The 26,267-nt window shown below is 40.2% G+C and overlaps 1 protein-coding gene across 10 annotated transcripts in view; it reads right to left on the bottom strand.

The window, feature by feature from the left end:
- Positions 1-26,267, bottom strand: part of LOC134820583 (uncharacterized) — an 86,137-nt gene that overhangs the window by 2,105 nt on the left and 57,765 nt on the right. For 9 of the 10 annotated variants that reach the window (XM_063831043.1, XM_063831039.1, XM_063831040.1 and 6 more), the window contains 6 exons: positions 21,097-21,168; positions 11,203-11,343; positions 9,136-9,291; positions 1,702-1,817; positions 1,137-1,353; positions 111-523 (listed from right to left, as the gene is read on the bottom strand). In XM_063831043.1, the coding sequence (XP_063687113.1) occupies positions 111-523; positions 1,137-1,353; positions 1,702-1,817; positions 9,136-9,291; positions 11,203-11,343; positions 21,097-21,168 (1,115 nt within the window). Of the gene's footprint in view, positions 1-110; positions 524-1,136; positions 1,354-1,701; positions 1,818-9,135; positions 9,292-11,202; positions 11,344-21,096; positions 21,169-22,207; positions 25,292-26,267 lie in introns of those variants that run through there. The other variant, XM_063831038.1, reaches the window with a different exon arrangement.

Below are 26,267 nucleotides of genomic sequence, written 5' to 3'. Positions count from 1 at the left end.
TTTTCGTGTTTTTAATGAAGTATAAGGTTGTACTTCCAGTCAAACGATCAAAACACGATTTAACTATAATTAAACAAAGGCATCTTGATCTAAATATTTTTAAAACAAACCTTTTTCTGCATGGTATTCTCCAACTTCATAGCGACGGGCAGGAACCTGGGGTGTCCTGATGAAACCAGCTGGACAAACTTATCCACCTTCTCTATCATCACATCACTGTAATGGAAGTCCACCCAAACCCTCTCTAGCCACTGCGCTACAATATTACTCAGCCTCAACTTAACCATATCCCCCTGCTCCTCCTCGTAACTCTCGCTGTCCACAAACTTCTGGAGGAGCATGTCCATAAGCTCCTCACTCTGCATGAAGAGCTTGTAACCCAAGAGGAATGTTTGAATATAGTCAGCGTCCGGGCAAGTTCCGCAGTAGAGCTGCTCGACCAGTTGTTCCAGGGTTCCTCCCTCGATTGTGTAGCCGTCCTTTTCGTAGGAAAATATCATGAGTAGGAGCGGGTTGCCGTCATCTGTGGAATAATGGTGGTGAGGTGGGGTCAAGAAATGTTACTGTAATATTATGTATATTATTTAAGTAATAGAGATATTCTATTAATTGTAAATAGCGCAGACGATTTGTACAGTTTAAGAATATTGGGAATATTAGCCTCTGATAAAGCAGGATGAAAGAAGTTGTTTTAGTTTACGTATCCGTATTTATTTTGTTCAGGCTACTTATCAAATCTTAAAGATGTTCATTGACATTTGACGTCCTATTTTTATTTCGAATAAATTAATTAATATATAATAAAAGAGCATAATTATATATATGATAGACATTAGACATAGTGTAGATCTAAGTGTTACTCGGATAGTAGGGAATAATAAGCGGTATTGATATATTCCGGCCACGAACCAGTTTACTCAAGAGCATTATTCAGTAAGTTTGTTAAAGTTATAGTGTTATACGTTTCCTTGGAATTTACATTCCACACTCACGAGAAAAATATTCTATTATTCTGTACCGGCAATCGGTATGGATAGTTTGCGTGAAAAATGCGCTTGAACACTCAATATTCCTCTCGATTAAAACCTCATCTAGACAAGTATAATACGTTTCTCATTCCAAGCTTCCAAACTTACCGTCCTTAGTGATGAAAGGGCTATACTTCTCATCCTCAGACATCTTATCGTGGTCTGCAGTGCTCTTCTGGTTGAGGAACTTGAAGGTTCTCTGTACGAGAGTTGAGTGATCTCCGGCACTGCCGTTTTGACTATGAACGATCTGCGGGGCATGGTCCGAGCCAGGGAGGCCGGAAGATACGTTTGGTGTGTAGAACTTGGCTATCTCTACCTCGGACTGGAGAGGTGGAGGGGGGTTAGCACGTGACCAGATAACATGTGACCAGATAACATGTGACCAGATAACATGTGACCAGATAACTGTCCAATCACAGTAATTAGATATAACATCGCCATGATACATATTAAAAAAGCGATCACTGTCACATACCATAAATATGATTGTGCGATGAAATTGGATTGGTGAGAATTCTCTAGAATCTCGATAACCGCTTGCATTGGTACGTGGTCAGGAGCACAGAGTAGAGCCACGTGCCAGTTAAAGTGCCCAGTAACTGTGCCAGTTAAAGTGCCCAGTAACTGTGCCAGTTAAAGTGCCCAGTAACTGTGCCAGTAAACTACGAACCTGATTTGCTGAGTTGGGGTGTTCTCGTGGGGCCTCTGTACTGTTGCTGTTCTCGGTGTTACTAGATGGCGGTGTATTGCATTTGGGCGTCTTAGGCGTCAGATGAGTCGATTCTTCTGAAAGAGAATTACTGTTAAGCGGGATAAGTTGAGATTTTAAGTTGTTAAATTCATGCTTCAGAAAAACAAAGGTGCAGTAAACAAAGGAATCACCATAAATGTAAACGAGTTTTAACTTTAAGAATACTGTTCAATGAAGCAGGACATAATAACGCCTTTCACTGAACACCAATACCCTAGTACCCCAGCCTGAGACCCCTACCCCAGTAAACCCCAGTAAACCCCAGTATACCCCAGTAAACCCCAGTATACCCCAGTAAACCCCAGTATTTCCCCAGGTTATTACCTCCGATACTTCCTAAACTATCTCTCAGCTTCCTCCTGATACCACCCCCACGCTTTAGATTACCAGCCGAATCCTTCCTCGCGTTTTCCTCCCGGTCCTTATTATATGTGAAGGGCCAAAAGAAGATGAGAAAGGGGTCTCCTCCGTGTAACCATGAGACAATGAGGAGAGGAAGAGAGCAGAGGGTAAGCACGAGGAGGAGGAGGACGTTGGAGTGGAAGAGATGTCCTAGCACCAGGGCTATCATTACCCGGGACAGGTCGTGCAGCACGCCCGGGTAGAGTAGCTCGGTGAGGGGAGGGAGCATTCTACTACTCTGGAGTGGTGGAGTGAAAGTCACGTGACTCTTTTCACAAGTTGGGCTCGTCTGAGAGCTGTGACCGAGGTAAAGAAAGAAAAACATTCGAATGAAATGACAGTCAAATAAACACGTACAAGCGACTTAATTGCAGATTTAAACAGATGACAAGGCTAGCTCCAAATATTTGACCAAATATCCACCAAAAATGGAAGATCTATCAAAGACGGAAGATGTCACTGGAAACCTTACACATGGACTCATGATTTCATCATCTACTTCACAAACAAACGGTACCAGTCGAGAACATCGTGACGATCCCGTTTTGTATCCGTCTATCTATACCACGTATGTACCAGATAAGAAGCATCATGCAGTTACTATTTATAGCTTTAAACACTGAGAAGAGGTGATGCGTCATCGCATTAAGATGCTATATTTGATAAGTTATTAACTATTTGGCACGTTTTGACTCATCAACTATTTCTGGTATCGGTCATGGACAATTCAAAGGAAAAGCCGGCTTATCACTCACATTTAGTCGCAAGAGCGCTTCCCTTAATATTAAATCTATTTATATTCATAATCTATATTGGCCATTATTATTTGAGTAACCGCACAGAAAATCTTATAATCCTATCTCCAGAAAAATCAGCGTACCTACGCAGGATCACACCTTCACACATACGCGACACGCGGCGTACGGCTAGAACAAAAAATAAAAAGGCGGTGTAGAGAACTTGGTTTAGCGAGACCCCTCGAGGACATATTACTTAATATTACTTTATAATGTGTCAAGGTTGAAACCTTATAAAACTATATTATACATCCAACAACATATTATATATATATATATATATAATATACTGAGAGTTAATGTAGTGCCATACCGAGGAGATGCCCACATATGGCAGTGCTTCAGATAATAATGTGTCAAGTGGGAAGAGAGAGAGAGACTGGAGCAATTTGTACGTGAGATTGTACAGCGAGACAGAGGAGGAAAGTAACACACAGACGGTTTCTGCTAAAAACGGGTCATTGGAAATGAGTTAGCGGTAGTTATGATTTAATAACTTTGATTAGTAGCAGTTAGACGTGTAATTTCTGCTGAGGTAGAAACTCGCTCGCAGAGACAACTTGCAAAACTTTTAGTGCTATACGACGAGACTACACTGAGACGAAAAGGAGGACACGCTGACGAATGGTGGGGATGTAAGAGAAGACTTTCAAATGAGGAGGAATACAGAAAAAGGTGTTTTAAACATGACGAGTAGACGACAGAACACACTGAAAGTAGTTCTCCACGTTTTAAATTTGTGTGCCGCAAACATGGCCTAAATCCAAGAAACATGACGTACATCCAAGAAACATAACCCAACAATTCTACAAAGGATCAACACTCAACATCGTCAAACCAATAAACACATACTTTGAAAAGAGAAAACTCAAACCAAACAAAGAATAAACTTTTTTGTAAGCCCTCTAAAATTGCATCATTAAACTTGGAAGATTTGACACTCAAGTGTAATATTAATAGTCACATGACGACGAAAATAACGCCAAGAATGGAGACTATCTAAGATCGGAGGGACGGCAATAAAAAGTCGCAGATTATATAAGCCTCTATATAAAGAAGAGAAGGGGAATAAGTTATTTTTGAGATCTGATCAAATGTTCGAATATGGGATAATGAAAGGTTGAAAAGAAGGGGCTTTCTGGGAGTGCGAAGTGTACGCGTACTGCTATGTGCGTATGAGGACATCTAACAAACCCTCTGCTAGGAAAACACTCCCAAGAATGTAAAACACTCCCAAGAGTGTTACAAAATGCGGATGTGAATCAGGATATTTATCAGATTTCTCACAGTATGCTTTTATCCAATTTTATCCTTTATAACGCACCCTCTTCCACGAAAATCCAGATGTGAGTTCTCACATTGAACAAACACATAACAGGTCAAAACACGAAGCAATTATAATTATCTGTTTATGGCATGCGTTAATTGAAGGGCTCAATATTAATTAGGCACACAAATAGACCGGTGATATAACCCGTTCAGGCGTAGCAGGTAATTATGGTTGTTTGAAAATTAGCAGTGAGAATAACGAAAGTTCAAATTGCTCAGATTCAACCGACTCATGTACTATTTTTGAGGGGCGAGGCTCGCAATCGGCTCATAATTGCGATCTCAAACTTTATAAAATAACCTGTAAAGTAAGTTCATGAAGTATGCCTTATATGGAGAGATGGGTTGAACAAAGAGAAATATGAGCTAAATTGAGGAGTGCTGGATGACTTCGAGAGGGTTGGGTGCAGCTCTGCTAGGAGAATAATACCAATTTTAAATCTTATAACATTGCATGCCTGAGCGTATAGTTAGATCCTCCAAAGGTTCATCACATTATCTGGAGGATTGAATGGGTTGTGCACCACTTTGTAGATACGAAGGAGCTTATAGACAGTGCAACTACAATGAATCCGACCTGAATCCGGCCGATTTCTTTTTGTGGGGCTATCTGAAAGAACGTGTCAATTCAGACCCAGTCCCACAAACAGTAGATGAGCTAAAAAACAATATCAGAAGGGAGGCTAAAAAGTTAAAAATTGACATGGTAAAACGTGCAATAGACAATATGCTTCCGAGGGTTCAAAACCTTCTATGCAGAAAGGGGGCTTGGTTCGAAAAATTGTTAAAATATTAGATTTATTTTTGTTATGTATTTTGAAATGTAATAATTTGTCTACAATTTAAAACACAAATTAGACCGTTTGTCTCATTTTTTAGATTTTGAGAGCCATTCAAAATTTGGACACGAGTCTTGCAACACCCTGTAGAGATGAAAATGAATTAAGATGAGATTGAAGAGTGGTTAATGAGATGAAATGAATGCATTTATATAAGAGATGTTGTTATAAAGGAGCAATATCGTTAGGCACGTTCGTGAGATGAACTGTGACGAAATTGCCAGCCAATAACATTAAAGGATCTAGGCTAGAAGGGTTGCTACTGTTGCAAAAGTGATCAGTTGGCATAATGAAGTAACTAGCGATGATAGTAGAGTTGTAACTTTGTAAGGGATATACACCTGCAGCTGGCCTGACAGACTCAACACAGAATATTACAGAAACTGATCCAGTTTAAGTTTTACATGAAATGAATATTGGCTTCTCCTTCACACCCCTCATAGAGCTACAGAATTACTGAAGGATAAGAGACAACTTGAGCTGTTCGGCTGGTATTCAACATTATATACTACTAATTATCCAGGCTGAATATCACTGTTACTTTGAGGAAAAATACTGATATATTTAAGGGTATTTTTTTCAGAAAAAAATTCGTTCGAAAATCATCGAAACTGGATGTCAGGTCACGGAGAATGAAGTTGATCCACGAAGGATTATTAGAAAATGTAGGTCCTAGAAGACTACTTGAATTGACTGAAAATGACTGAAATTGACCATATTCGTATAAAGTACATGTGAATATTGAACTTTAGAAACCATAATCATCCTCGTTAACAATTCAGATAGTGGTAGTGGTAGTTCGTAGTGCTACTTCGTAGTGGTAGTGGTAGTTAGTAGTGGTAGTGGTGGCGTAGGGATACAAGTCATGGAAGTAGTTAAATAATCTTAACAACGTTTACTGGATCCCAACCATCTAGTTAAAATAACGCATAAAACTCAGTGAAAGGCAACCAATTAATCTTATCTCCTTGACCAGAAAATTTCTCTAGCCTTTAAATCGCAGACACATAATAAGCTAACATCCTTCTGTTTACGTCAGATAAATCAAAAACGCACGCCCCAAGAGAAAATGACTTACTATAAGGCTTCAGTTGATTAACTACTATGAGTAGACAGTTTAGGTAGTTTAAAGCTTGCATCCAAACATTGACAAGCAGCACTTTTATAAGCTGTTAAACTATCTAGTTTATAGAGGCCCTCCCAGGGCGGTCCTACATTATATACTGAACACTTCCTCTATCAAGTGGAGCTCCGCAGATGTTGCAGTTGGGTCTATAAACTGTAATTAAGTTTAGGGGTCAAACCTGCGACCTTGAGGTGCAACTACCACAGCCACCATGCTAGTAATTTACAGAGTGGCGCTAAAAGGTTGCCAGCACAGGGTAGACCTTTAAGGTTATTAATAGATTATGGTAGGTTTAATGCTCACTACAGCGCTAAGGTTACTTAAAATATTAGGTTATTTGCACAGTAAAAAGATGAACGAGACCCAAACTTACCAATCTTTTTAGAGAAAGACCAACGCTTGCTTTTCCTCTGCGACTTAACACGGACAAATGGAAGCGTAGTAAACGTGGAAACTTCAAAAATCATAAGCTCAACTACAAGGTGGGAATTGCAAGGATGAGAATTACAGTAATGCACGACAACCGATTAAGAAGCTATGATTGATCTGAGAGCGGTTCTCTGATGACGGGACCAACAGCTTGGATTACAGGAGTTTGTTCAGGGTTTGGGTTTCCTGGTGGTGTGGCCCAGGGGGGTAGGAACGTGGGATTTGGATACCAGGTCCGGTGTCAAAATATGGGAATTAGTTGTAAATGTGAGGGGAATAGCTACCATTCAGGAAGTGATGGGTCATGTCATTCGTGGTTAATGCTTCGCTAATTGTCTTGGGAAAAAATTAGATTAGTTTGATTTATCGTAGGGCTTGGTCGTAAACAAAATTGATCTTATTATTATATGTTGATTAAAATTATGACGTAGAATTTCACATTTAGTTTTTAAAGAAATTGCAACATTTTTTTCAAATATTGGTCTGGGAGCGGATGAATGATAATTCACTTGTTCTAAGCATATGTGGAAATATTAAAGGTGCGAAAATTATGCCAAAAATAAAGATCATTGACCGTTAGAGATAAGTCAAATAATATCTAATATTTAATTAGTTAATTAGTTTAATTAGTTATTGAAGGGATATTAATGTGGTTTTAGAAGGCTCACTATTCGTGAATACTGAATATTATATAACTAGGTCACCACATAGCAAAATACATGCCATAAGGTCGGTGATGACCAATTATAATGTTGAGACATGAAATATGCGAGCTAATCTTAACATTGGTACTAGAAGCAACTTTTAATTTTTGGGGATTGTCATTCATTAGTTGAAGCTCGTGAGAATAACTAACGAGCTCGAATTTTGGTAACCTCAAACTGTCGAGTATTTCTTTGATGGGCAACCAGTTTACTGGTTTAAGATTACAAACGTCAAGTTTTAAAAACCATGCAACAGTGAAATGAAACGGCGAGAGTTTGGCGTGGGAGCAGAAAAACGCCAGCAAAATCGCAGCAAGCCTCGATAGAAATGAAGTAACTAATTGTATGGGCAGGGCAATGTGGGGCAGTGTGCAATTTCCTACTTTCAGAGGTGCAATATAAATAGTGACATCATCCCAATCTTCTCCGTAATTTGGTAAAGAGTGAGTGTTTGTGCGGTTGTCTTCATGCTATTTTCAGTGATTAGTAGGAAGCTTGTACTTGGGAAATAATAGAATCTGTCATGATATTGAACACGTAATTTTCCAGGATTTTGAACACGTAATTTGTCATGATTTTTAACACGTGATTTGTCATGATTTTGAACGCTTAATTTATCAGACTTTTGAACGCGTACTTACCACACGGTTAGCGTCTTTGCGGGTCAATCAGGTTATAGCTAAACTATTGCGGATTTATTAGTCAAACGATCTGAATCACAATCGAGCATAGATAGTAAATTGACAGTGCAGTCAATATTGTAACGATAAAACAGTCGGCCAAAGAAAGTAACATAACAACTCGAATGTAACATAACAACTTTAGTGACGCTAGCTACGGCCGGGCTACGGCCGGGCTACGGTGATATTGTCAACAGAAAATCCGCCGGTGATACGCATTTAATAGCTCGGGAACACACGCCGTGAATTCATGAACAAAATGTGAATTAATTTCTTGGCACTTGTTGTATAAAAAACAGATGTGTCAGATATAGAAAACACACCGAGAGAAACACAAGTCACCAGCATGTACAGCACTGAGCTAATAATAGGTGCACTTCTACTCCACGTAAATGTGTCAGAAATGTTGCATTGATCACGTGACACGTATAAATTATGTGTGCATAATATGCGGAAAGGAGAAGAAGAGCGGATAATTAGAGAAAATATTATCAAAGTTTCCCGGACGGCCTGCTCTTTGAAATTGGGGAGAAACAAACAGACGCGCACTCACACACAAATAAACACGCTGCTCATGCAGTTATAACATTCAGACACAACTGGTGACAGGCTTCATTTGATTGTGTTATAATTAGAGACGTGATGAAGTAAATGTTACAGTTAACATCGTCACTATCGTATCATGTTGGGTTCTATGTTTAGATAATCACCAGAGAAGAAGATAGACAGTATTTAAAGTTAACTGATTGATTGATTTAGCATGTTATGCAGTATAAATGGGGTGGGAGAAGCCGTATGTTGTCAACAAGTTGCAATCGAGAAGATTTCAGAGTTTATTATCGGAACAGTTTGAGCATGCTGGCATGTCTTTGCTTTCAATATAAATTGGATCCAACACTAAAATATCCCACCCCCAGTCCCCACTGCTCCAATTTTGACCCGATCCCGTTTCCCACGGAGTTGTTCCCCAAGGCGGTGTTTTGAACCCTCTGTAATTATACCCACATAGTTAATTATATCCACTAAATATACCCACATAAAACTAACCTGACAGTAAACAATCTGGTTTAAGGAAATTAATGACGGGTTCTAAAGCCCTAAGCTTGCTGTTGCTGGCCACAGAAAGGAGGAGTCGTTCCACCTGGATCTTGTTCTGCTTCTTGGAGAATATACTCCTGTCCGGCTTCTCGATCTGAACTACACCTGCAAAATATCAGTTCTAAACTAACCTTCAAACACGAACACGTAGTTGCCGGCACTGCACTTGGCGCTGCCCAAGCTCTCTATAGATGTCACGGCGGATGATGGTCGGAAGATTGAGGTCAGGCTCTGGTTCAGACTGGTTAGAGACCGAGATGTCCAGCTGAGGGGACGCTCTGTTTTCATGCTCTCTCCCCGACCGACGGGTCTAACTCGGGACACTTTAGGAGACCGGATGCCACTACTGCCAGGAATGTCTGGAGTGGAAACACATTTCTCAGCGGAGGTATCAGGCAGGTAGTACTCATGAAGTGACATTGTGTCTAACAGACTAACTAGCCTACGACGGTTCGTTTTAGAGGGAAGGGCTGGACGGCGGATAACCATGTCCTTGTGTGGACTCTCCAATATTGAGCACAGACCGTCCGCTTCCGTGCTGGAGAGTGTCAGATCAGGGAGACTCGAGTCCATGGTAGGAGAGGGCAAGAAAAGAGATTGTGGTCTCTGACTCCTCTCACAAGTGGACTCGTGTCTCGATATCACGTCCCAGGAGGTCATGCTATCGGTAGACACCTGCCGATTAGGGCCCGGTGGCCGATCAGCAGGGTCCGACGGATGATCTGGGTGCTGCTCAGACATAATATTCCAACAAAACAAAGAGCGGTGATAAACAATTGACGGGGGCACGATGCAGTGGGTAGCCAAGCTACTCACCACAAGATTTGGGGCGAGATATTGAGATGTATACACCGTGTACACGGTTACCAGGTGTAAGGGAGGTGTGCAACTATCACTTCCTTACACACCCCTCGTCACGAGACCCCGGCATCACCAGCTCTCTAAGCAGTACTGTTAGTGCAGTAGGAACTCTTTTGGTTGTCTCAGAAACATTGTGACTCTCAGGAACCTTGTACAGTGCAGAATGTACAAGAATAAATTTAACCCCCGGAGAACGCAAAAGACATAGAAATTATGTTGTTTGATAAAATACTGATGAGAAATATAGATTATTATTTTATTCTTACTTACTTAAAATATCCGGTAAACTGCAGAAGCGGACGACAAATCCTACCGACAGACTCGCGATGGAATTCATGGTATCCAACCGTACAGAAAATCCACTCATTATGAGAGAAGAGCAAAACGTAAAGAGCAAAATTGCATGCACTGATTAATGATTATGAGTAACAGTAAACCAGCCCTTTTAAACGCACAAAGTCAAACAGTTAACGAAATAATTACAGCAATATATACCGCTGAAGTATGAATGCTAATTCTCCTGCGTTGTCTCAACCATCTAACTAAGAAACGATGCCTTAGCACTGGAACAAAGGTGTAACTTAAATATTTAGACAGTTGACCAGCACTGGCAGTTCTGGTGCCAAGGAAGATGGAGCATGATGCGAGTAGAACACCATCATAGCGAGGGTGTCCAGAGAGTCGTCGTTAATTCACATGAGACAAATGTGGTGATGAACGTGTTGAACATGTTCACTCTGAGAAGATACAGACCTCCCACTATGAATCGCAATTCTAGTTCCAATTCCACGGTGCTCATTGATTATATTTACGATTGAGCCATTAAGTCGTTTTTAAAAGATATAATTGCTTATGATAGGTTGGGGAATCTGCATATATGGGTAAAGATTTCGTCTGCAAAATGAGTCACCACAACTTGGAATATTGCATTATGGAATTAATCAATCCGACTATTTTTCATTAAATGCTTAATGAGAATATATAATACAGTGGAGAGCATTGAGCAGCAGTGCAGTGAACCCGGCTTTGACGTGCTGTAAATTAATAATTGTCGGAAAATGGGTTAGATCAATTAATATTAAATTCATGATATTAAACTATGCAGATTTTCCATTTATGAACTTCCATCAGCAAAATAATACAAATTGGACAAACCGTCAGGGCAGATGCTTTCTATGTCCTCATAAAGTGCTATGACATCGCGGAACTTTTTATAGATAACATAACTTTGAAGCTGCAGTTTCTCTATATTCGTCTTCACATGTATTCGGAAATACCTTCCCATGTTGTTCGGACCTGAAAGAAATCGATCAGAAATAGTTTTAACAGCGCTTACTTGATTTTATTCGGGATACAATTTTGGAGGGAGGAATTACATTTGAAGGTGACAAGAGGAAGTCGTCATATGGGTTATCACTTAGAAGGGGATTATTTAGTTTCTTAGTAGCACGGAGTAGGCTAAACGTTTAAACATTCCTCTACACTTAAACTTCTTCGATATTTGTTTGCGTGGATTTACCAACAATTTATCGTTAGTTGGATTGTTTTAGAAATTCGAAAAGAATGGTATATATTGCTTCAGACCTCTGCATGAGTCTACTCATGAACGGATTTTTGTTTCGGAGGCATTTAATAATGTATACAGATTGTGGCGAACAAGTTCCATAGCAAAAAACAGATGCCTACCAAAACTTCAAGATTATTCTATCCTTACTAAGGCGATTTTAACAGTAACGCGGATGATCTGATTACAATAATCGTGGGCAATAAGTAGCAAACATGTTAAACCTTTTTCGTTTAAATATTAAGAATATTTTAAAATCAAATATTATGTGAATACAAATCAGTTTATGAAGGAGTACACAATTTAGTCCATAACCCTTTTGGATCTGTCGTTGTTCAAGTGCTCCCAAAATATCAGGAAGATGGAATTAATCTAGCTTAACCATTAGAACATTGGTGCCGAGAGTGCCAATAGGTTAAAATGAGCAACTTCGAAGCTGCCATGTTTGATAATCGATCATCAATGTTTGATACTTACTTTCTTCTGGACCGAGAGCATCAACCATATCCACAGACCAGGTGTTCTTCAGTTGAAGGAGCAAGTAGTAACACTCATGTGGATGCATCTTATATCTCTTTTTTATATCTTTAGTCTCTTGCTCTACGTGTCTGATTGATTTCCCGATTCTATGCGTCAATTCACAGAGACTATCAATCCGACCACGTAATTCACTCACTTTGTTGCTGACAAAGGACTGATTTGTTGCAACTGCGCTCAAAGAAGCTCTTATTGATTTCAGACTTTCCTGGGCCTTCATAGACCTAGATAAAAGCCTTCCCATGTGGTCGTCGTGTTCCGCTAACTCGAGAGTAGTACTTTTAGCGCTACTTCTTCGACGATGTCTCAGCTTGTTAATCTTGGAGGAAAGGCCATGGTCAGCATCCAAGGTGAAGGATTTCTTTCGTGACTTAGGCGACTCGAGGTTAGATGATTCAGGAACGACTACCTTTGTAACTGACTTCTTCCGTCCCTTAGGCGAGTCGTGGTTACACGGTTCAGCAACAACCATCTTTGTAAATGATTTCTTTCGTGCCTTGGGCGACTCGTGGTTACAAGGTTCAGGAACGACTATCTTTGTTACGGATATCTTTCGTACCTTGTGCGGCACATGATCACATCGTTCTGGAACGACCATCTTTGTTACGGTGTTCATAGCTTGTGGAAAGTACGAGATTGTTGCAATCACCGGACTCGAATCAGTACTGGTTGAGGCATCTTCGCTGACTTCAAGTTCAGCAGCAAATTGTTTTGGTGAGACAACAGGCACAGGCTCACCAACTTCACTGATAGTAATTATCGGGTGCCGATGAAATGATCGTTCCAAAAACTTCTTCATATCGTATCTTTAAAAAGAGCAGCGGTAAACATGACAATATAGTGACAATATAAGGAAATAACAAATTAAGGTACTAAAGCCGTAGAAATACAAGGCCGCATTATTACAACTTCGATCAACACACCAATAAACATTATCGGCATAATAGGAGAGCGTGTATCAAGTCATATACACGTCTCAATGGCGTCCGAAAGTTACGCTACATATTCAATTTCATGCGGCAAGAACACGAATTAACAAATCGTTAAGTTGATCAAATGAATCGCTGGAAAAGAAAAATTAGTTGAATTATAGATGGAGTTTTAAAACTTTCATCCTGCGCTGTCCAGTGCCCAGGAAAATATACAATTTCGGTTAAGAATTAAAGATATATGATACAACTATATCAGTTTGTATAAAGATAACATATAACCTATGTATAAGCCATCGATTGTGGTGACCATGATATTTAACTTAAAACTATTTTAGAGGTCATTGACTACGCCCAAAATAGTTTGTGTAAGTATACAGGACCAGTTACCACGGCAACGCCAAGGTTAAGTCACCGGAATTATCTGGATTGCTAAAGAATTGAATCGGCAGTATAATGTAAGTACGATAACATACAATACATTCGATCTATCCGTTATCAGAAGAACATATGGCGTGAATTCGTGATACTTAATTGCACGTGCAGCGATCATTACCTTGGTAACATATCGCTTAATAACCTTGATTCGCCATTATTTGCAGTGCAATTTAATTCTGGACTTTTTTGGTTATGGCGGATGACAACGTTGGCAGGCCGATTCCTAAAATAGTTGGCCGCGGAAAAAATCGCCTTAAAAGACCCTACTCAGCACATTCTTATGATTTGCGATCGACCATAACACGGTGTCATTCAAGTGAAGATGCAAATTGTTCTTTTTGTCACTTTTACAAAACATCCCACGACGATCTTTTGGAATACAATAGTAAAATCCGTACCCAACTGCTTAAAACTACTACACGAATATTGATTATTGGTCAATGTGTTCATCAAAAGGATGGAAAAATAAGGAAACTGCGCGGACTTCTGCAAGAGAGAGCTGATGCATTACGTGAGAAAAATCTAGAAATGCAGGAGTATTTACGGGAAGCCCGACTCCGGAAAGATGAGCTGCAGCATACAATTACACAATTTCAGCAATCTAGGGAGGAAGTGGCAGACCTCCACTCGCAGTTGGAACACGTTGGGAAAAAAGTTAAAACATTGGAAGAGGTTTGTCAGCAAGGAAAAATGGAGGTGCAAAAATTGAAAGACCCGCTCGAATCGTTGATACGAAATATATCACCTCTACTTCTTGGGCTCAAAGATATTGCAAATGGTAATAGAAATGAAACAGATTCTCAGTCAATTTCAGCAAAATTAGACAGTTTACAGGAAACATTAACCCTTTGCGAAGACGAAATCTCCACGAGAGGAGAAATAGTCGACGTAATGGATGTCTGCAACGCTCAAGAACTTATCGAGAAAATGATAGCTGAAGTTAAATGCGGGGTTTGTCACGATATGTTCATTGATCCAGTAGCGTTGCCATGTGGGCACGTGTTTTGCGAATTTTGTATCAGGATGTGGTTCAAAAGAATCAGAGGGTGCCCTGTATGCAGGAGAAAAGTTATAACTTGCTCTCAACTACATGCTGTATATCAATTTAGGGAAATTGTTGGGCTGCTAAACGCTTATAGACCTTCAGAAGATCAGGAAACCAGGGTGCAAGAAATAGCAAAAAGAATTTCTTCGCATGACGACTTGTACAGTGATCCAATGCCCAGGAGAATGCGTGAACGGCCCACAAGCTCAAACGACAGGAATGAGCGATTTACACATCGTAGGAGAAGATTAGAGAATGACCCTCCATCAGTTCCTTACCCTATCCCTCTACCAAATTCGGGACTTCCAACAGCCATGCTTGATGGTTCATCGCCTATGCAGGACATTCATGTGCCTATGGATTTAATTCCGCACCAAGTGCCAAATCCTTTTGCAAATTTGACAGCAAATAACACATTAGATTTGAGTCCAGAGTCACCTCGGAACATGATGAGTTTGTTGCTGAACGAGACATTTACCAGTATCGACAGATTTATACGAGGAGGACCGATGACAAGACCCTTAAACATGATAGAGCCCTTAAACATGATAGAGCTAACAACGGAAAGACAGTCCAATGTCGAAGAAGCTGCTCCCACAGTTGAGTCAACCGAAAGGATTGCAACGTGGGATCCAAACCTAATAATAGCCTTCAACCAAGAGGACCAAGTTGGGACCTCTGATAACCCGATCGTTGTGCCAGACTACGCTCCAGAAGAACCGGAACTGCCCAGTCAGACTCCACCGGGCACACCTCCAGAAGTATTTGAGTCAATAAACAGTGAAAGCTCTGAGGAAATATGGCCAAACACACCCGCAAACGTTTCACAGTCAACCAGCACTCGAAATGTATCATCACATGACGAAATAACTCCAGCAGAGCCGTCGACCGAAGCTTTTAGTGATTCGTCAAACAGTACACAAGAGATTTATGTGGACACAACCGCCAGCGTAGCGGAAGAGCTACAGAGCCTATTGGAAGGAGAATATCTCAGTTCATCATCCCAATCTGATGTCTCAGAAACCGAAACCGAGACTGAAACCGAAACAGATACTGATACCGAGAGCGAATATGGGGTATTACCATCGACCCCGATTATAAATGAAGATCTTGATAATATCGAGTAAAGTTCTGAAACTTTTTAATATCGATTCTGTTCAACATTAGTTCCAGCGTATTGATTCTTTTTTTGCTTTTGAGTGAGAAACCGAGGTTAGCCACAGCGAATCAGTAACAAAATTACTTCATCCCCAATTCTTACTAATTACCCCGGGCTACACGCGGAAACCCATTCGCCTAAGTTGGAGTAAGGTGATGACAGACGTACACTGTTTTTACCGAGACGGGAGACCTGGCAGCGTATAGTAGCAAACCCGACCTTGTGACGTCTGTGCTATCAGACAGCCACTAACCAATTACCGTCCGAGTACTCAGTCAAACGAGCCAATCACAAGACAGGTACTCAGTAAAAACGTCCAATCACAGGCTGCTGCTCAGTCTACACAGTCAGACGAACCAATCGTGGCCCAGGTATTTTATTGTTACACGAGCCAACTTACAATAAACTGGTAGTTAACTGTAGGTCTGGATACTGGTGGGGAGGTGGACCATGTTTGTTTTGACACGTGAGGGTGATTCTGGGGTTTCATTGGTCAATACTGGAAGCTGATTGGTTGAGCGCCGTCACGTGACAGATCTATAGGCACCGGCGTTAAAATATCTGAACAGCAGTAAATCTGCTCAGTAAATCTTAAAGTTAAAGTTTAAAAATTTGTTATGAACAAGTTTAAGAGAAACAGCAGAGCAGAGCCGATTATTAAAGTTGTACAAAGTCGTCTTGAAAAGCTCTCGACAAGCCTGTAAGTACAAAGAAATGAATATAATATCTGGTCAAATATTGAATATATGCCTCATAAGTAAAGTTCCAGACTGCCTTTCGCATGGACTTGGAATGTCAATGGTAATTTGTGGTGAAGCATTATTAAAAATGTCTAAAGCACGAAGTTTTGCCAAGTGTGGACATCGAAAGCATGTCAAGAATGTGAATTAAATGTGGACCAATGTTTTCTAAACGAACGCGCTGACACAGCAGCAGTCAGCACGATTCGAGCCACTTCTCGCAATGAAAAGGCAGTACATTATAAGTGTTGAAATTTAACTGTGAATAAAATTCGTGTAATAATGTAATATGCAAGGCGAAAATTTGACATTCATAATTACCCCAACCTGCGCACACTGCAGTTCCGGAATACTTAGGAATATTCTGGAAAAACGTTTACACAGCATGTTTTCGACGGCCGTTGAAATTAGAAAATGTAAGCGTCGTCTGAACGGTAAACCTCGAGGAACGATCAGCTTGAATGCGGGTTAATTACAACTCACAACAGAGCACAAACTTTAGGAAGGCGTCCAACAGGGAAAACATGACAAGATACGTAACACACGGAACATGAGTACAATAAAAAGAGTTAGTATAAGCTCATTAAATAGCGCGATTGCCCTCTATTCAGTCACTTCAGGTTCGCAAGGACTATTTAGATTTTCATACCCGTCAAATCGGCACTGCTGAGCGTTAAGTACCTAGATAAACGTCACTTTATATTGCTATATAGTGAAGTACTGACGTCATCTTCAGGGCGGGGTTAACGGCTGGGAAACTCAAATACTTTATCCTTTAGAGATTAAAAGCAGCAGTAAGTATCGTTACCAATAGTTACCAATAGTTACCAATAGTTACCAATAGTTACCAATAGTTACCAATAGTTACCAATAGTACTGAGACTGCTGAATGGTGATGGATACACATTACACATTATTAACCTCGGTCAAAACGACAACTTATACTTTGAAATACGTATAAACAACTCATGGAAATCTGAAGGTAACACGACACAGATCTGTTTAGAAAATAAGAAATGACACTCAAAGGCCCTGTGTAAACGGCGCTAGCCAACTACTGATGTAATTTATTAAGTGGACATTCTCGTATTTCTCCATTGCAAGCTCAAGTGCAGTTATAACCTGGTAACCTAGTAACCTAGTAACCTGGTAACCAAGTGGTAACCAAGTGGTAACCAAGCTCAAGTGGTAACCCGGTAACCTAGTAACCTGGTAACCAAGTGGTAACCAAGTGGTAACCAAGCTCAAGTGGTAACCTGCCTTACTTCATGGACAGATACTTCATGCTCTGAAATTCCAGGTGTCAAGGTTAAAAACCTGTAAATTAACACAATGTTGGTTAGAAGAGGGAGAAAAGCAGCAAAACCGGTAGATATCAACGATAACAAACCGGTCATATACTCTTAAGTGGGTTCCTGAGTTAAAGGCGTAAAACCGATTACTGACATAATATTTTATCAATTATCATGTAGACATTCTCGTATAGCCTCAAAACAACTGTCTGCTAGAAATCCGAGAAAAGCAAGAAAAAAAAACATATCAATGCGGCATAACTATAGTTAGTCAGTAATTAACACCACCACGATCTAGACAAGCTTATTGAGAAGGAACCCAAAACAAAGGAGAACTAGTGACACCAGTGTGTGGACTCTGGTACACACCTCAGTAATATGAGGTAATATGAGGTCAAATTGGGTGTGAGGCAATGAGACAGCAACAAATCATCCGTGGCTTTCTGGAAAGTTCGGTTGGTATGCCTCGCTTGTAAATTGTTAGGTGTAGACTCCAGATATTTACTCAGGGGTGGATTTTCAAAAAGTAAATAAACTGTCCTCACATTATGACATTATGATATCACGGGGATGATGAATCTAGGATGTGAAAAACTACAATTTATAAAGGATTAAGTTACAAATATTAGAACATCAGGAACGTGAAATACACTAAATTACAGAGAAGTGAAGTAACGACGATCCTATATAATAACATTCCGTCCACTCAAACAGTCCGGCTAAAATAAGCGAGTAAGTGATTCGTTCCAACTGCCAACGCCATTTCTTCAGACACTAATACCCTTTTCCTACCGAACTTGCCCGTCTCGTCATGACCGAATACGGGGAGACACGTGATTTGGATACCACCATATAAGGGAAACCACGTGACAGGTTACTTCCTTATAAGGAAGTTTTCACCAGAGTTCTAATTAATGCTAACTGGCAGTGTGCTAAGCAGCGCATAGAGCGTGTAGAACATCGTACAAATGTTACGGCAGGGAGAAGGTAAATAATCCACGTAATCCACGGATCGTTCTTTGTTGGTAGTCACAAATCACGGCCTTTCTAAGGTCACCAGATGTACTCCTTATCACAATTTTGGCAGTTTCCAACGATCGTGTAAGGTACATGAATTAATATACACGCCACATATATTAGATAATATTAGATAATCCTGGACAGTAATTTTACCGTCGGCTGCTGGCGAGTGATCATGACCATATAAGGGAAACCACGTGACCTTATATTACCATATAAGGGAAACCACGTGACTGGTTATTACCATATAAGGGAAACCACGTGATAAATTTCACCGGACTCAGTTGTGTTGGCAGGAGTGATGTGAACCAGTCATTATCGTACACGCTAAGCATAATAATAATATCCAGTACATTGTGTTGTACATACAAGGCCAACTTTTAACAGGTGTTCTATTTTTATCATTTGCGTTATTACTGTATCGCGATGAGCTCCACCCCATCACACTGCATGCCGTAGGACTTCAACATATTTTTCTTATGATAGACAATATTTTCAGAGAAGAATACGGCGTGATATTTAGAATTTGGATTTCATTTTTCAGTGGAAATTACTACGGAGAAGATGTTGAATTTTTTTGCTGAATTTGAGCAAAATAAAACCTTTCTGGTAGTTCCGTTCAAGTGGAAGTTCCAAGATATTGCTGCCTGAATTATTTGAACAAGAAAGGCTTCACTTCTGTTAAACCCACTATACTAGTCGTTATCTATTTACAACATATTATCTACTATTCAATACGCTATCTATTACTAAATAGCCGATATTTAATACAATAGTGACAATGACAGTACTATCAACTATGTTAAATTACAGGCTGGCCACAATTTGATCGGTTCTGGAAGTGACTTTTAAAACATAATCTAGTGAGATAGCTAATCAATTGTTCAGTCATGCTAGTTTGACCAGACTTCAGATAGGGTTATGTGTGACGTTTGTTGATACTAAAATAGTAACAGGGTAGCAGCTTGACGTTTAATCGGCCGCTAACAACTTCCTCTGGCAGACTGTATTAGTATAATCTGTATCCATGAAAGGTCGCAACCTCAAATGTTTCACCACTTCAGATATGAAATGTTATTTTTTCAAGGAGATGAGGATTGGGGCTAGACCGTGTGGAATACTACACCTCTTATCGCTTGATTGGTGCTTTTACTAGAATTAGTTTGAGAAATATCAAATAAAGGCTTTGACAATTGGCTCTCGACAAAACAAGTTAGAGTGGACAAAATGAAACAGATAAATGGTAGAGAAAATAAAAAGTATAATCGATGTTCCCATGCTTTTAGGCCTTTTACTAAGATTAATTACAACTGAGTATGTCATTTTTATTTACTCCTAAAATTTTATTTACTACCAGAAAAATTAGAATGTTACCAACTCACGCGCGGCGTTTTGGGAATCAAGGATTTAATGATAAAATGTACAACATCCGTCTTTTGTAGAGGACGTAAAGTGCCGATTAAACCTGACTCCTTGGCCTTCACGTACGAAAATGCAATTAAAGTTAAAAACAGTTTTTATGATAGAATATAAACAGGAATAGAATATAAAGCTCTAGACAAATATAAAGCTCTATACTGCTTTGTCTATCTTCAGAAAGTACCCCGAGCAGCCACTTCTAACCTCACGAAGAGGCCTCATCCCAGAAAATTCAAGTATTTCAAACCATCCTCCGCAGACATTCCAGATACCTAATTCTCTTATTAATCAGTAAAGTTGACAATACCATATGTTCAGGATACCATTTGTAGTATAACCGAGGTAAAGAGAGTATCAAATGTCAAGCGAGTGTGCAGAGTATATATATATATATATTCTATATATAGAGTATATATAGAGTATATACAGAGTATACATTATTAGTTACTGCTAATCTGAGATCGCAAGACGTAGTTCTACCAGTGTGAAGATAGTGCCGATAGTGCTGATAACACATTTTATTAAGTGCTAGATCTCTGCAATTTTGGGTACTTTTGGTAACCGAGAATAAAACAATAAACGTGGATATTCAGGGATATTCAGGGGCTTCCACTGCAAGGGGCATTAAGGGGTCTAATTTGATGCCTGAGTGCAACTTATGTACCCACATTATGTCATATACAGGGTGGCCCGAAATAGATGTTGCAATATCCTACAATAAATGGGAAACTCTACACATATTGTTGAATTATATCTTTGGGAAGCCATATTTTAATATCAGGGCCACCCCGTACATGATAAATCCTTCATACATCGTACAGTAAAATGAGAATTTCTAACTTGTTTTGTCAATCCTTGAAAGAAAAACGCAATAGAAAAACCGGAATGTTAATTTAAAAAACTTACTTTGTCCGAGAGTTTTCTTAGATTTACTGAAATGTCCTCCGAGTTCTCCAGAAACCTCGATAGACAGGAACTCTGAAAATAAATCCCGTAAGCAATTTGGAAACGGTTTATCATCATTGCTTCACATATTTTCTAAAAGCTGTTATTTTTAATAAACCGGTATGTCCTGAGAACAAATTAGAATGTTCCCGAAATAGATCTATCTGAAAATTTACAAGCACGGCACATTTGACCGTAAACTCTACCCCTCACTATCCTTTTGACGGAATGTTTTCATCGGGTAATTCTGAGAGTTGCACTATGACTTATTTGAAACTATGTGCTGCAACAAATGTAATTGCCGTGACCTAACTATTTTGTGAACTTGTACGGTTTCACTGATGCGACAATCGCTACTACTTTTTCCTTGATATCCTATAACGTATGACGTGTATATCGTGGGGCTTACCATGACAATCGTACAGTATCTCATACGAGTAGGTAGCTGTTTGGAATAATAAACAAGAAATGCGATTCATCGCATCCGCATCACATCTTAGTCCTTACGTTATCATCAGTCTGTGGTATGTACAAACTAAAAATGTATGTTCTAAATTTTGTTGTAGAAAAATGTTTTGTGCTTGAAATATTTAAACGTTTGAGTTGTGGAGACTGTGATGAAGATATGATGTGAATAAGGGATACCGGGCTTCGCTGTTGCCATAACGACGTTAAATTCTTGATACTGAGTAGATATTATGACGAACGTAGGATGTCATGAAAACATGAAGTTGCTATGACAATATTAGATTGTCATTGCAACTCGAAGTTGTCATGCAAACCATGAAATTAGTTACCACAATTAAGTTGCCTTGACAACAATTAGTTGACATCAATACACTTAATTGTTATTACGTCATTAAGTTGCCTTGACAGCCCTAATTTGGACAGTTTGTTATGGCATTACTAATTTACAAGATCAATAACAACATATTTTGTTTGTCGATTAAATCGGTATGACTTAACTTATCAGGCCTTATCAAGTCGTCATGACATATCGCTCATTTGATCACCGTGAAAAATGACATCATTAAAAAATGTGTGGCCATGACGAACCAAAAATTCCACGAACCTGCAGCTCCAGCAGGAATAGTACTGAGTCTCCTCTTCACCTCGTAGGCCATGAAATAGAGCGAATTAGCGGTTTGACGTTCCATGACATTGTCAGAAAAGTAGTCCTCCTCACTTCCCTCCGACTCATCGTGCTGACTGGTCGTGACTGAGCAGGACCGGTCATCTTCCGAGTCAGAGTAGTACTCGCCGTAGTTCAGGAGATGGGGTGGGAAGTAGGAGTCTTTCCGGCGAGGGATCACACTATAGTTGGATAAAGGGTCCCCGGAGACGGGTCGGGAGCGTGGGAAACTCCGGCGGATCCGGAGTTGAGGAGAGGGGAATTGGTCGACCAAAGATGGGTTGTTGGTGGGTGTTTTGGTGCAGGAGATGTCACGACGAGGGGAGTTATTGGCAGAGCCACTATCGTCCTCTGGTCCTGACACTGACACCTGGAAGGATGGAATGCGCTCCAGTAAAATCCTGTGAATGTCACTACCAGAGCTCTCAAGAGACCCAGGATCACTGCACATGCTGTATCTTGCCTCACTGCATACACTGTACCTGGGGTCGCTTCCCACGCTAAACCGAGGAGCACTGCCTAAACTGTAACGAGTGTCCTCTCCGAAGCTGTGTCTGTTAGCGTTGGTTGGAGTTTTTTCTTCCCAGCTAGCATTACTGGTTTGGAGGTTCAACCTGGATGGGGCAATGTGGGTAAATGGCAGTTCGCCTAGAACCGGAGATATTTCTTCCGATTCGTGGCGTCTAAAAAATATCTTTTCGTTGATTAATGGCCCCAATGAGCCACGGTCTGGTCTAGTTCTGGTAATAGCTTTATGATAATTGGCTTCCTCATCCTCGACAATCGTCATGTCAACATTTTTATCCTCGACAATCGTTATGTCAACATTTTTATCCTCATCAAGACCATCATCAACTTGTTCGTTTGTAGTTTGCATATCCTCGACATTTGGAGCTGCCAACTGATGATCCTCAATTATTTGAACGTCAGGCTGGACAACGCCCTGATCTTTGACAATTACTTTTTCAAAATCTTGCTCATCGTCAACCTTTTCAGAAACAGGGTCTACAGCTAAGCCGTGATCAGAGACTTGAATACCATCATCTGCGAGTTTCTTGATGGTTTCTTTCTCATCGTTGATTCGAATATCAACGATATTTTGTTGAATGACCAGCTGATCTTTGCATGGTACTGCCGCAGAATATTCATCAGACACATTCTCATCTTTTACAGAAATGTCAATTATTTGTTCGCCGTTGAATGGAATATTGGCTGATTGTTCATAAGTAGCGGGATCATCAATTATCTGTTCGACATCAGATGGAATACTGATTGCTTGTTCATCCTTGGATGGAATATCGATTGCTTGTACATCAATGGATGTAATATCGAGAAATTTTTCATCCTTGGATGGAATATCCACTGCTTGTTCATCAATAGATGGAATATCCACTGTTTTTTCGTCAGAAGATGGAATATTGGTTACTTGTTCATCAATGCAGGGAACATCCACTGCGTGTTCATCAGAAGATGGAATATCCACTGCTTGTTCATCAGAAGATGGAATATCCACTGCTTGTTCATCAATAGATGGAATATCCACTGCTTGTTCATCAGAAGATGGAATATCCACTGCTCGTTCATCAGAAGATGGAATATCCACTGCTTGTTCATCAGAAGATGGAATATTGGTTACTTGTTCATCAATGGAGGAAACATCCACTGCTTGTTTATCAGAAGATGGAATATCCACTCCTTGTTCATCAATAGATGGAATATCCACTGCTTGTTCATCAATGGAGGGAACATCCACTGCGTGTTCATCAGAAGATGGAATATCCACTGCTTGTTCATCAGAAGATGGAATATTCGTTACTTGTTCATCCTTGGTTGGAATATCAATTGATTGTTCATCCTTGGATGTAAGATTGGCTGTTTGGTCATGAATGGATGGAATAGCGATTGTTTGTTCATGAATGGAGGGAAAATCCACTGCTTGTTCATCAGAAGATGGAATATCCACTGCTTGTTCATCAATGGAGGGAAAATCCACTGCTTGTTCATCAATGGAGGGAACATCCATTGCTTGTTTATCAGAAGATGGAATATTGGTTACTTGTTCATCCTTCGTTGGAATATCAATTGATTGTTCATCCTTGGATGTAAGAGTGGCTGTTTGTTCATGAATGGAAGGAATAGCGATTGCTTGTTCATCAGATGATGGAATGTTGATTGCTTGTTCATTATTAGGCGGAATATCGACCACTTCATCCTCATTTGATGGGATCTCGATTGTTTGTTCGTCGCTTACTGGAATATCGACTGATTTTTCATCGTTGACTGTAATATCTACTTCTTGACCGTCCTCGACCAGCAGCAGGGGGCCGGCCTCTGATGTTGAGCTGCGTTCTGACTTGAGTCCGGTGTAATATTCTTCAAAAACTCGGATGTCCGGCTCGGGCACAAAACTCATTTCCCTACGAATAACCGTGGCACGGTGTTAATATCTAGCTTACAATAAAACCCTAGGCATATCAACCTCCGATCAAAGGCTACAAAGAAGCAATATAAAGTTTTGGGGTGACGCCCATTAGTAGGTTTATAACAAAAAGTAAAGTCCAAATGACGCAAAAGCAAGGTGCACTAATAGGAGGCACTCAATAATGGGCAATGGACAGAACTCTCGCCACACGAGGGTACAGCATATGTAGTGTAATTAATTTGACATCCCCGCGGTTCATGACAAAAACCTGGCAAGACTTTTAACTGTAGCGTAGTGCGCCAGAGTAACAGCTCTGCGGAAGGAAGACAAGTGTTTTATATGCTATAAAATACAGGGTATTACAAATTGCTGACCTCTCAGTGCCTGGATACACACCAACGGCCAACCAGTGGACTTTGTCCGAGGAACTGGCCAGTTGGGAACGGAGCTGGGGGTCACCTGACCAAAACATTAGAAGTGTGTCAGCGGCCTGTCAACAGATAGGCCGATGTATCTACAGCTCGAGCAGCAGAGTCGGGATGTAGTGACCAGCGCTTCGTCAAGCTCGCAATGTGGAGCTCGCGATCGGTGCCCACAGATCTGCACAGTTCTGCAAATTTTCACTCTCGATTCGATTGCCCACGTGACAGGCACTGGAGGGCACGTGGGCGGTCCGTCTTGTCACGTGGTACAGTGAAATTTGATTCGACTGGGCAACTGCGAAGCCCGGTATAGTTTGCCATGATTTAACATATATTAAGATGAAAATTGAGGTCATGTATCAGATGACGAGTGCCAAGTATGTGATTGGTGGGTGGATGTCACGTGGACGTAGCAAAACGCCGCTGATTGGTCGAGCGGGTTAGACCGGTTTGACGTCTTGTGCAGCTGTTGATTATGAGATTCAGGGTTTTTGTGATGAATAATTGTGAATATCGTAATTAGAGATAATCAACATTTCTTGAAGAATGAAGTTATGTCAGGAAATATTGTAACAGAATATGATGTTTATTGACGAAACTGAAAACCGCCATGCGAAAATTAAACTTTGAACATCCAATATTGATATCAAAGTATTCTTAAATCCAGAACAATTGACAACTAATCAGAATGCAAATCAAAAATAATCAAATAACTCAGACAAAGACAGTAAAATAGCTGTCCAGTCAGCCGGTCGAGTAATGCAAGCAAGCGAGAGAAGAGATTACTTGGCGGCTATACTTATTAACCAGGTAATCGTGATTAGGCATGTACAAATTGACTGTCACGTGATCAGACATGTACAAATTGGCAGTCAGCTTGGGTATAATGGTTCTGCAATTTCTAATATACCTAGGCTGACTCCTATTAGGGTGAGCTGCCAACTTAAAATTATTTTATATCCGCTTTCAATTTTCAGGGAGTTATATTGATCAAAATGGCTGGATCCAAGCTCAAAGAAATTTTCTGCCAACTCTAATTTTCTTCTAACTCTTATCAGAACGGCGATGGAGATTCGATATTTTAATATATTTCTTGGCGAGAAATCTTTGATCTCGATTTACTGGTTAGTAGTTATGCGGCTGCAGATGAGTGTAA

The sequence above is a fragment of the Bolinopsis microptera genome, chromosome 9 (genome assembly GCF_026151205.1).
Source record: "Bolinopsis microptera isolate Bmic1 chromosome 9, MBARI_Bmic_1.0, whole genome shotgun sequence".
Taxonomy (NCBI): Eukaryota; Metazoa; Ctenophora; class Tentaculata; order Lobata; family Bolinopsidae; genus Bolinopsis; species Bolinopsis microptera.
Note: the sequence above shows the minus strand (reverse complement) of the source record. Positions and strands in the feature narration are given on the sequence as shown.